The sequence below is a fragment of the Chrysochloris asiatica genome, unplaced genomic scaffold (assembly GCF_000296735.1).
Source record: "Chrysochloris asiatica unplaced genomic scaffold, ChrAsi1.0 scaffold00007, whole genome shotgun sequence".
Lineage (NCBI taxonomy): Eukaryota > Metazoa > Chordata > Mammalia > Afrosoricida > Chrysochloridae > Chrysochloris > Chrysochloris asiatica.
In genome coordinates, this window is record NW_006408525.1 from 22,506,711 (window position 1) to 22,519,424 (window position 12,714).

Sequence of the window (12,714 nt, forward strand, 5' to 3'; positions counted from 1 at the left end):
GCATATGGTTCATTTTACAACATATTTATTCATGTGTGATGCTGTAGGATAAGCACTGGACCGCAAGGTCAGTTTGAACCACAAAGTTGGCAGTTCAAACCCACCAGCCACTCCTCGGAAACCCTATACAGGGTCTCTGTGAGTTGGAACCAACTCAACAACACTTAACAACATCAAATGCCTAGGTTTACAAGTTTTGAATTTTGTCAAAATCTCATTACTATTGGAAATACTCTATCTTGGCAGGTTCCATTTTATTGCTAGATGACTAATAACAACTGTAGATGAACAGTGTTAGTGTAAAGTAAAAATGATGGCTGACAGCCTGCAATTTGCTTTACAATATGTGCATTGTCACATGTACAACTATCTGGTTTATATTTGCTAATGTCCAATAGTTATGGCTTTATGTGAAAACTAAGAAGGGTTAACAATCTCTGCATTTTCTGGGATGAGGGGAAAGAATAGAAAGAAGGGTTCACTAGTGGGAGAAAAACATGAAGTACAATCAAGATTAGGCTGATGCTATACACTGCAGCTCACCCTACTGGTCAGAATGAAAAGGTGCATCACAGAAAACAATGTTCTTGGAAGGGAGTTGGTGTGTGGTAGTGGTGGAAAGAATGTTCCAATTCGTTCAACTGTCATTTTCCTGTTCAGTATATCATTGAGAGTGGTTAATTTTTGCAGTATTATTAAGCTGTACTGCTCATTTGATTGTTGGCTTTACATTTGTTGCAGTGAATGTTCTAATAGCTTCTAATTGATTTGATTTAATTTCTGATCATTTAGACTGTACTGGTATGGAGCTGTAGGATAAGCACTGGACTACTAACCTCAAGGTTGACAATTCAAATCTACCAGTTGCTCCTCAGAAACCCTAGACAGGGTCGCTAGGAGTTGGAACTGCCTCGATCATACTTGACAATAACTCCCAGAAAATGATGTCCCTAAAGGTTCTTACAGGGTCGCTATGAATCTGAACTGACTCCACGGCACTTAACAACAACCATAACAAAGGCTCTTGTCAGTTATTCTTAACATAATTATGTAATTAGTAAGAGGAGTCCTGGTTTGGTGCTATATGGTAAGCACTGGATCACAAGGTCAGTTTGAACTGCAAAGTCGCAGTTCAAATCCACCAGCCGCTCTTAGGAAATCTTATACAGGGTCACTATCAGTCACAACTGACTCAAAGGCACTTAATAACAGCAACAGCCTATGTTAAGGAGCCCTGGTGGAGTAGTGGATTGTGCACTGGGCTGCTAACCGCAAGGTCAGTCATTAGAATTCACCAGCTGCCTCACCAGAGAAAGAAAAGGTTTTCTACTCCCATAAAGATGTATAGCTTCAGAAACCCTATACTGGGTTGCTACCAGTCAGAACCAAGTCAACAGCACAACAACAACAACTTCCTATGTTAAAGAAGCCCTGGTGGTGCAGTGGTTAAGCACTTGGCTGCTAACCAAAAGTTTGGTGGTTAGAACCCATGAGCTGCTCTAGGAGCATTCTTCTTCCATCCAGATTTGTAGCCTTGGAAACCCTATGGGGCAGTTCTGTTCTGTCTTATAGGGCTGCTAGGGGTTGAAATTAAGGAGCTCTGGTAGCGTAGTGGTTACGACTCGGGCTGTGAATCTTAAGGTCAGCGGTTCAAAACTACCAGCCGCTCTGCGGGAGAAAGATAAGGCTTTCTACTCCCGTAAAGATTTACACCCTCAGAAACCCTGTACAGGGTCGCTATGGGTCGGAACTGACTCGATGGCACTTAACAACAACAAGGGGTTGAAATTGACATGGTCTGATAGGTTTTTGGTATCTTGAGTTTAAATTTTTAGCTTAGGCTGCATTTACTTAGTATGCAGTCAAGTTAGAACAACTTTTTAAAAAGAATGATAAATAGAAATTTTCTTTACCTGGCCTGTCATTTATCCTGTAGACTTAATGACATTCAGTACTATTACACTTGCTGCCAGGGCCTTGGGAGAAAAGGAATATTTATGCATTGAGTTATGGATAAATGTAGGAGCAAAAAAGGAGATGGCAGAAAGTCACACTGTATAGAACAGAAAAGAATTTGAGACCTTCACTACATGTGGATTAATCACAAGAACTATTCACGCAAATCCAAATGGATATTTAGAAACCAGTGAAGCCTCTAAGATGGTCTGTAGGAAACACCATACATTTTCTAATGCATGAGTATGAGTAAAAAATGTGTAATTTATAATGGGAATGTTGACAGAACTCTAACTTTGGTGTTGCAAATGTACTATATATACAAGTGTAAGTCAAAAAGTATTGCTACCAAGATTCCAGTTCATACAGTCACAAGTTAATTCAAAACAAAATGTGTTTAAGCACGTGTCTGCTATCGGTGGATGGCTGCAGACAAGTTCTCTCAGTAATACATTTGTCTTAATTTCCTGAGAGTGCCTTTAAGAAAAGGTCCGATCAAAACAGAGACTTCTAAAGGGATCTGCTGAGACAAATTCAAGGTAGAGAGGTCAGCTTAGAATGTCATGAAGACTGATTTTGGGGATTTGAAAGAGTAATCTTGATAGATTTTTTTGAAGGACACAGGAAAATCATGAGAGCTTGTTAAGATGAAGTTTTTAGAAAACTGAAAAGTGCATTGGTGATAAAAAATCCAGAAAAGTTGTGTCGAGGAATTTTTCCCATCACAACAATGGACCTGTTATTCTTTGAGTGTAGTAAGAGCCGTCCTATGAGAATTTAGCTGAGGAACCTTACCACATCTACCCTACATCCCTGAACTTGCCCCTTCAGATTTAGTTGTTTCTCAAAACTCAAAGAACATTGAAAAGGAGCACAGTCTGCATCCTTTATGATGTGCAAACTGCCATTTTAATATAGCATAAATCAAAGAGTGCAGAATTCTTCAAGGAAGGATTGGAGGAATGGAAACACCAAAATGTCTAGACCTAGATGGAAGATATGCTGAGCAGCAATAGACTTCATATTTTGATTTTTTTGTTTAATAAAAACATCTATGATTTTGTAGCAATACTTTTTAATTTACCTTCATATTTACAAGTGAGCAACCTCTTGCATATATGGGCCACATCTGTACTTAAGATATTTCTTTAGTTGGATGCTCTGTTCAATAACTTAAGTGAATGATTATAATAAGGAATAAACTGCAGTTTTGCTAATCTTACCACATAGTTCAGCTTTAGTAACTGCATTACTATTAAATTGGTCCATGAAAATATGGCAATATTAATGCCACCAAGCATGACAACTAACTGAATTTTGATCAGGGAACTTTATTTGGAGCATTTTAGTGGAGATTTATTTGTTTTAAAAGAGCTGTGTTGTTCCTGGGTCCTATATTAAGTAGTCAGAAGTTTTTTGTTCTCTCCCAACAACACAATAAAAACAAAAAATATATAAACAATTATGTATTCATTTCTATTTTCTTATTTTATCAAAAGATACTTGGTAAAGTAAGAGCAAACCCTAGAAAGTTTTGAGCCATACCCACGTTAAGTCCTGGCTGCAGATGTGAATGAAGCCTTCTTACTATAGCTCACAATTAATTAGAGAAATAAAAGATGAATAGACTAATGTACAAAAAGCATTGCACCTTTACATATTGAATAAGCAAACATTTATATTTTATCTGTTATTTATTATTTTCATATTTTGTTGGTGTTGCTTAAACTGTCTGCTTTTTGTCTTTTCTGATTTCTTGCTCATTTATTGGTAAAATGGCCTGTTTTTGTCCCTAAATAGTGCCTACAAGTTCAGGATCAGACGGGTTTACTGTGAGTCAAAATAGTTACAAAGGGAACATCATCATGGTTCATTTTCCCCCCTGTTTTATTTGGAATTGAATTAGGAAATGAAAGTTGTTAGCACTTCTCCATAAAGTTTATGGAGCAGCAACAGCTGGTTGAATCTGTGGCAGAAAAAAATCAACTTCTAGTGGCCAAGCTATTGTTTCAGAATTAAGGGGGAAAACTCATTAACTGTTAATGAAAACACAGGGAATAAAAACAAATAGCTCAGAAACCCTAGCAAATAATTATCTTACACCTGACACAAAGCTGCTTTATCCTTCTGCTTCAACCCTCAGAAATTCCCAACTTATCACTCTGTGGAGCATGAATGAAATTGAGTTTGACTCTCAGGAAAGAACAATAGAGAAGTCATCTCCCTGATCGGCCCCTTAGCATGATACTCTGTGGAGAGCCTGCCACTGAATATACTAAGGAGTGTATCTTGCGCCCAATTCTTATGACACCTAGGATAGAGGAACAAATTACTAGCTAATAGCAGGCAAATCCTTGATATAGTCCCCCCAGATAATGTTTAGAAAAACAAAGAGAAAGGACTGAAGGTAGTGGATGTGATTAATGGAGATATGGTGTGTTAGAATATATATCTGTATAGAAATATATTGATTCTGAGTGAGTTGCTTTGGGACAGTATGTCTCTAGTGGCAAAGGGTCTTTCTTATGAGAAAGTCACTCAAAGCAGATGGAGCTCCAAAGCCCTAATTGTGGAGCTGCTGAGTAGAAATGTCTGTCACTATACTTTGTGATCATTTATGTCTGATCCCACTGGACTATGGTAGTGGCTACTTGGAACTGTGATTGTCGGGGCTATAGAATAATCCAGAGAACACTTGCAGTTATATTTTTAAGGGAAAAATTTCTAAACTTAAATCCAAAGTGACCACAGTAATTTCTACTTCTATAAAAATTTTCACCCAGGCTTCTTCAGTAGTTGTAATCATTTTAATTACATGGGAGTGTCTATTTATATTGTTTTTGTGTGCCCAAGGGAGTTGAACCACTTGATATGAAAGTAAAAACACTTAACAACATCTCTGTCATCAGGAACTAATTACGCTTGGGTGTAAAACGTTTCCTTTACCACAGTCACTTTTAGTACTGACCTAGGCGTCATTTTTAGCTACATTCAGTTGTTTACCTTTGTTGTTGCTTACTTTATGGAGGTAAAATCTTGTATTTGGCACAGGAGTGGCTGTTAAAAGCCCATCTTGGGTAGCTATACTGAAAAACTGTAGGAATCATGAACAGTCGACTTTTCCATCTGCGGTTAGTAAGTCAAGTGCCAAAATCAGGCAGGTATTTTGGATGAGACTTTAAAAATGGAAGCCCTAAATACAATGTCATATCCTGGATTGGATCTCGGAATACAAAAAGGGCACTAGTGGAAAAACTGGTGACATTTTTTAAGAAGTCTGTAGTTCAGTTAATAGTGATGGAACAATGTTAATTTCTTGGTTTTCACAGATAAACTAAAGTTATGTAAGAAGTTGACATTGGGAAAAACTTGGTGCAGGAACTCTGTGTTACCTTTGTAATACTTTCATAGGTCTCCTATTATTTTTAAATTAAAAGTTAATTAGATGTCAGGACTGTAAAGGTAGAAGTTTTGTAACATAAAGGTGGGAATAGTTAATCTTACATTCCAGGAGCAGAGGATCCTAGGACCATCAAGAGAGAAGAGGATGAGCAGAGCAGAACATGGGAACCTAACCAGAGAAGTAGCAACACCAGAGATGGAGGCAGAGGTGATGGCATGGAGACCTAGACCTGCTAAGAACTCTAGACTCCTGGAAAGAGAAAGGCTGTATGCTGGCAGTCAGGAGACTGGCTTGCAGAATGCACACCCTTTGGTTGCTTAAATGATTATGTATTCCTGAGTGTTTTTGTGTGCATAAAAATAACAATAACAAAAAACCACACACACAGAAGAGATAGAAGCACATACTGTTAATGATGATGCATGGAGGGGATTGTGATTATTCCAATGAAACAAAATACAATAGGATGAATGCAAAACCGATATTCTCCCATGTAAACTATCACCAATTCACAATAAAAGCTTAAAAAGAAGTTATTTAGAAAAACAGCAAAACCCCTTTCTAATCTACTTACTTTTTTTAAAGTACCCAGAATGCTATAATATGTAAGAGTAGGTCTTCTCCCCGCCCGCCCCTTTAGCAATAGCAGCAAAACCAGATTTGCCAACTCTTTGTTGTTGTTAAGTGCCGTCGAGTCGGTTCCGACCCATAGTGACCCTGTACAGGGTTTCCGAGGGTGTAAATCTTTACGGGAGTAGAAAGCCTCATCTTTCTCCCGTGGAGCGGCTGGTAGTTTCGAACCGCTGAACTTAAGGTTCGCAGCCCGAGTCGTAACCACTACACTACCAGAGCTCCTTATTGCCAACTCTAGAGCAAGCAAAAATTTTAAGTCTAAAGTAATAGTTGATAAATAACGTTCAGTCTATCTTTATAAATGTTCACTTTTGTTTGGCAACTCAAACTGTCACTACTTTTTTTGAATGGACTTTGATTTGACTCAAAATTTAAAATGCCATTTAACTTAGTGGCCCACTTTCACTTTACCTGTCAGACATTTCGTTTTAGATCACATCAACAATATCATCATTGGATCTACAAGGATGCAAAATTTCAGCATTTTAACACCTTAGTTCAGTATTTGAGAATTTTTCTGATTATAATGGAAATTACTAGACTAGGGGCTGTGGAAAATATTTCTATTTATTTATTATAATCCTGTTTATTGTATTCGGGCAATCTTCGTTTATTTTTTTTATTTCCTGAAGTAAAGACTATGATCTCTCTCTTTTTCTTTGGTTACTTCCTGAAATGAGTAAAGAATTTATGATCGCTCTCCTTTTCTTTTCCTAAAGTAGGAATGCGAGCCTTAAAAATTTGAACTAACCATCCAGGTAAGGGAAAAGATTGTGCAGTCAAAACCTACAATGGGATGAGACACAGCCTTGAGACTCACATCAGGGATTAAAAACCCCAGTGGACTGACCACTAGGTGTGCTTGATGGCCTGTTCCTGTATGTACAGCTATGCGCAGGGACCCTCTTGCAGAAGTAAATTTTGCTTTGCCAATGTAATTTAGTCTCACCGGGTGTCTTTTGTGAGACATCGGGATTCATTTCTAACAGAACCACAAGACCCTAGGTTCAAGCCCACCAGCTACTCCTCTGGAGAAAGATGAGACTTTCTGTTCCTGCAAAGATTTAAAAGCCTTAGAAACCCTCTACAGGGCCCCTATGAGGCATAACCAACTCCATGGCACTTAACAACAACAATGGAAATTACACAGTAATGCTTTAAGCATAGCCATAAGATGTTATATACTCATCAGTAAACTAATAAAGGAGAGGCATTTCTTCTGGCTTCAGCCAGCCACTGTTTCTTTTTTTTAATTTGTACTTTTCTTTTTCACAAGAGAGTCTATAATTTATTTCTAAAGTCCTGTATCTGCAGGTGTTCAACTCAGCCATGGACATCTACCTACACTGAACATTTATAGAAGAGATTCTAGATGTGATTGCCTAATTTATGACAAGAGAAGGCAATAGCCATTCTCTTTTATCATTTTATACCCTCCCTATCCTTCTAGTTTAATTGTAGGAAATAAACCTTTAAAGTGAGGCAATACAGACTCTCCGTAGGTTGTTTGGTTTCACTACTCCCTAGTTGAAATCCAGGGCCAAAACTCTACAGTGTTTACTGAGATGAGCATTGGCGATTTCCTTTGAAAATTAGTGTTTGAGATAATATTAAATTCAGTTGAAAATCCCCTTTTCATGTTTGTGAAATGAACTGAGCAGCTGTCGATGTCCTTTTATCAACAGACTCTGCCTCTGTTTGGGGGATTTTAAGAAAAGCCATTTGCAATGCAGAGCCTTTTCTTCCGGTTTCTGAGTGAGCTAACATCTTCCTTCTGAAACCTTTTAAAGTATCATAATAACATTGGCCACTTTTACAAAATATAATCCAATGTATGTTGAAAACACCCAAAAGGGATTAGCAGTATTTTAATTGCATAATTCAGTATTGCATATACATTAACTTGTATCAAAGCTATTTTACAGAACAAATATTACCTTCTTAGGGCTTTTAGAATTCCTAAGAGGTCAGTTACTTAGGCAGTAAAGTAGAATTACAAAGAGATAACTTCCTTAAGGTTGCAAAACAAGTAGTGATTTAAATAGGAATAGAATCCAGCAAAATCTAGGTTCTCTCTGGTTTTGCTTCTTTTATTTTTCAGATAAAGAAAGAATGTTGACCTTGCTATATTATGTTTTGTATAAAAAGTTAACCCTTTGTATAATTCCTTCTATTTCATTTGGAAATATAAAGTAAAAGAGGCATTCAGGATAAGGGTTGTAATTAGTGGAGACACAATGTACAAGAATATATACTTATAGAGCTATGCTTTAGTTTTAAGTGCAATGAAGAAGTTTCTGTCTGATGGCAAGCGGTCTTCCTACTCTAACATAATATTTCTTAAGTTCTAGTTAGGTAGTTACTTGAATGGAAAATTTCACATTCAGGTAAGTTAGTTCATGAGCGTATATATCTATTTCTTACATATTAATGGATGGTGGCTGTAGCCATCGAGTAAAATACATCTGTGTGTGTGCTCTAATATAAGAAGAAATCTACAGATATATTTATAAATATATTCAAAGAATGACCTTGTTTTCTTTCTTTTTGTCCCTCAGGGGGAGACCAACCTGAAAGTTACCTCGGACAGGACAGCTCTGATGAAAATCACAGTGGAACACATGGCCCTTCCTTCATACCTGATGCACCTTTTTTGTCAGATTATCAAGATGAGGGTGAGTGTCATCTTTTGTCATTTAATACCAAGCAGCTATAGGCCGATTCTCTATATTGATAATCACTAATTTTCAAAGAACAACTATTTGTTTCTTTGTGATGTTGAATCTCCTGGGTAATTCAGTGCTTCTGAAGTTAACTATTCAGGGAAACGCAAATTCCACAGTGGAGCAGGAAGGCATCATTATTGATCTTTTTATAAGAACTCAAAAGCTGAGAGTGCATTTTAAGATTGATGTGTACTGTCAGATTTCTTAGCTTCACTGAGTTGCATAAGAATTGGAAGCTTCTATTTAATGATTATTAGATTATTAATTTATTGTTGGTCATCATATTATAATAAGATATTGTTTTCACTCCTGCTGCTCGCATATCTTTGATGAGATTGCTGGTGTTCCAGGAGAAGGGTGAAGCCACAGGAACCACAAGACATATCTTCTAGGGTATTCATTGTACGTAAAGATTTAGGAATGGGAAGAGTTAAAGAATTCAACTGTATAAATATTTTTTTAGATTGAAAAAAACATTGGTATGTAACAGACTGGAATGTAAAAATATATGAATTTTTAACTGAAGATATATGATAATAAGGATTTGGGCCTGGTGGCTACCAGTTTCTAGCTCATGCCTGCATCTTTCAAGAGTAGCGCTCCGCTATGCCTCTTTTGTTCTCTGGTCACTTGAGCAGGTTTGATTATTGCTGGTGCACATGATTATCTTATCAAAATCTCTCTCAATGAAAAAGGTAGAGATGCTATTAAATTGAATATTAAATTGGAAGCATATGAGTATTATTCACTTGGGAATGGGATTAAAATTGGTAAATGATTCCTTATTTCTCATTATTCATCTGTAAAATTTCTATTTCTTTTCCCTCCCAATTTCCTTATAATTTTGCAATTTTGTAAGAAAGAGTTCATAGTTCCTATTTTCCCTTTTCTTCTGATTAGTTCATTTATTCATTAGTTGTTGTTTCATTTAACCTTTCTAATAACTCATACTTTTCCTCCTTTCATCAAATCAATAATCTTATTCGAACTACAGATTTCATCACACAGACACATATTTTACTTGACTTCTGTATACTAGCACAGTTAGTAATGGGAGCACAGTGGCTCTGTAGGATAAGCACTGGACTGCAAGCCACAACGTCAGCAATTCAATCTTATCAGCCGCTCTGTGAGAGAAATATGAGGTTTTCTGCTCCTGCAAAGATTTTAAAAGCATCAGAAACCCTACACAGGGTTACTATGAATCAGAACAGACTCGGAGATACTTAACAACAGCAACACAGCAATAGCCAAGTTTTTAAAAATTGGGCCTTGAAATCTGTAAGTAACTACATTGTTATTTATATTGGTTTAGGTATTATTCTAAAAGCATTGTATAGATTGAAAGCTTAATAATTACATTGGCAACTGATTAGTAATTGTAGAAGATTAACAGTGCAAATCATGGAGAGACCAACCTTTCATTTGTTTGTGATTAATCTAATGCTTGACAGAATTATAACAATAGTGTTTCATTATTCCATAGATCACTAATTTGGTATTTCCAACTTTCCCAAACACAGCTGAGAACCCAGTTAGTAAACCAGAAAAACTTTTAAATGGAAATAGGTTTTACTGAGTCCCCATTCCTTATTCTTGGGAAAGCCCTTTGAGGCCCTCATTGGGAACTCCTCTTCCTACAGATTTCTAAGCAGCAGGTGTTTCAGTTTCTCAGCCTAGAGTAGAGTACAGCATCAGTGAGAAGAAGGGGTACTGTGAAGGCTCAATTAACAGATCATATTGGGATAAGAGGAGTCCTGGTGTGGCACTGTGGGTTAATGCACCAGACTGCAAAGCCATTTGAACTGCAAGGTCGATGGTTCAAGCTCACCAGAAGTTCCTCAGAAATCCTATACAGGGACACTATGGGTCAGAACTGACTCAACGGCACTTAGCAACAACAACAATTGGGGTAAGAAACTGGAAAACAATTTGAAATTTATATAGAAGACAAAATATATATAAACCAAAAATAAAAACATCCAAACCCACTGCCATCGAGTTGATTCCATCTTATAGCAATCCGATAAGACAGAGTAGACCTACTCCTCTGGGTTTCCAAAAACTGTAAATCTTTTCAGGAGCAGACAGCCTCGTCTTTCTCGTGAGAAGCAGTTGGTGACTCTGAACCGCTGACCTTGTGATTAGCAGCTCAGTGCTTAATCCACTGCACTACCAGTACTAAAACTGGATTATTGCAGTATCCAGCCATTTTTGTATTGTAGAGGGAAATGGCCCAAATTCTGCCCCAACAGTTTAGTATGCCAATAAATTAACTTTTAAAGCTAGTATTTATTGAGCACTTCCCATGTGGTTTGTATTTGCGTTCTAATCACTTAGTGTGTATTATAATTTAATCCTCAGTGCAGTCCTAAAAGGAGTCCTGGTGTGGCGCTGTGGGCTAATGCGTCAGACTGCAAAGTCCTTTGAACTGTAAGGTCAGTGGTTCAAGCTCACCAGCTGCTCCTTGGAAACCCTATACAGGGTCGCTATGGATCGGAATTGTCTCAACGTCACTTAACAACAACAACACAGTCCTAAAATGTAAGTACTAGGGTTATCCTCATTTTGCAGATTAGGAAACTGTGACCCACTAAAGTTAATTTACCTAAAATCACACAGCTAGTAAATAGTAGTAATAATTGGTAGTGTTAAATATCATAGGTTCCAACTTACAGTGGCCCTCTTTATGGTTTGTTGTTGTTGTTGTTAAGTGCCGTCGAGTTGATTCCAACCTATCGCAACCCTGTATAGGGTTTCCAAGGAGCAGCTGGTGAGCTTGAACCACAGACCTTGCAGTTCAAATGACTTTGCAGTCTGACGCATTAGCCCACAGTGTTACCAGGCTGTAAATCTTGACGGGCGCAGAAAGCCTCATCTTTCTTCCCTAGTAAGTAGAAGTGCCAGGATTTACAACTAAGTTCTAGAACATCTTTTCTTAATCATTCCACTGTCTTTACCTCAGTTATCAAAAAAGGTGCATTTGTGTTGGCGACATTTTGATTAAGTTTATTCAGGTACACAGGAATTCCTGGGGTGGTGCTGTCGGATCAGCACTGGACTTCAAACCACAAGGTCAGCAGTTCAAACCCACCAGCTGCTCCTTGGAAACCCTATACAGGGCCACTGTGAGTCAGAACCCATTCTACAGCACTTAACAACAACATTCAAAGTATGTTTAGAAGTATTGTCACCGAAAATATTGTTGTTGTTGTTAAGTGCTGTCCAATCAGTTCCTACTCACAGTGACCCTGTATAGGGTTTCCAAGAAGCAACTGGTCTGTTTGAACTGCCAACCCTGCGCTTCACAGTCCAGTGCTGATCTTATAGAGCCACACCAGGAAATTAGTGTTGAAAGAAGTAGCCCTAGTCTCTGATAAATTCCAGAGTGAAAAACTCTGATTTATAATATTGTTGATGTGTGCCACTGAGTCCGTTCTGACTCACAGTGACCCTGTATAGGGTTCCCAAAGCTGTAAATCTCTACAAAAGCAGAAAGCCTCATCTTTCTCCTTTGGAGCAACTAGTGGATTCAAACCGCTGATGCTGAGGTTAACAATTCTATCGTAACCCACTATGCCACCAGGGCTCCAGTTTTATAATAGTTGCCCATAAGTAAGATGTTAACTATATTTGTAATATTGAATTCTTACTTAACAGAGTTTTTGTTTTTAGTTCTGTTCTTAAAAGTTAAAAGTAACATAGTCAATGGTTGTTGTTGAGTGTTATTAAGTTGGTTCCAACTCATTATGACCTTGTATAGGGTTCCTGAGATTGTAAAACTGCGGGAGCAGAAAGCCTCGTCTTTCTCCCTCAGAGCATCTAGTGGACTCCAACCACAGATCTTATGGTCAGCAGCCCAGCGCTTACCCTACAGAGCCATCACGCTCCTTAATCAATGATAGGAGTATGAGTAGGTCTGTTAGTGTTAAAAACTTGATTGTAAGATGGTGAGATAATATTTAAAAACAAGTTTCTGTAAAGCACCCAGTGTCT

General features: G+C 37.7%; 1 protein-coding gene across 1 annotated transcript in view; it reads left to right on the forward strand.

Moving 5' to 3' along the window:
• SKAP1 (src kinase associated phosphoprotein 1) overlaps window positions 1-12,714 on the forward strand; it is a 458,887-nt gene that overhangs the window by 114,115 nt on the left and 332,058 nt on the right. The window contains exon 4 of the mRNA XM_006833657.1: window positions 8,551-8,667. Coding sequence (XP_006833720.1) covers window positions 8,551-8,667 — 117 coding nt within the window. The remainder of the gene's footprint in view (window positions 1-8,550; window positions 8,668-12,714) is intronic.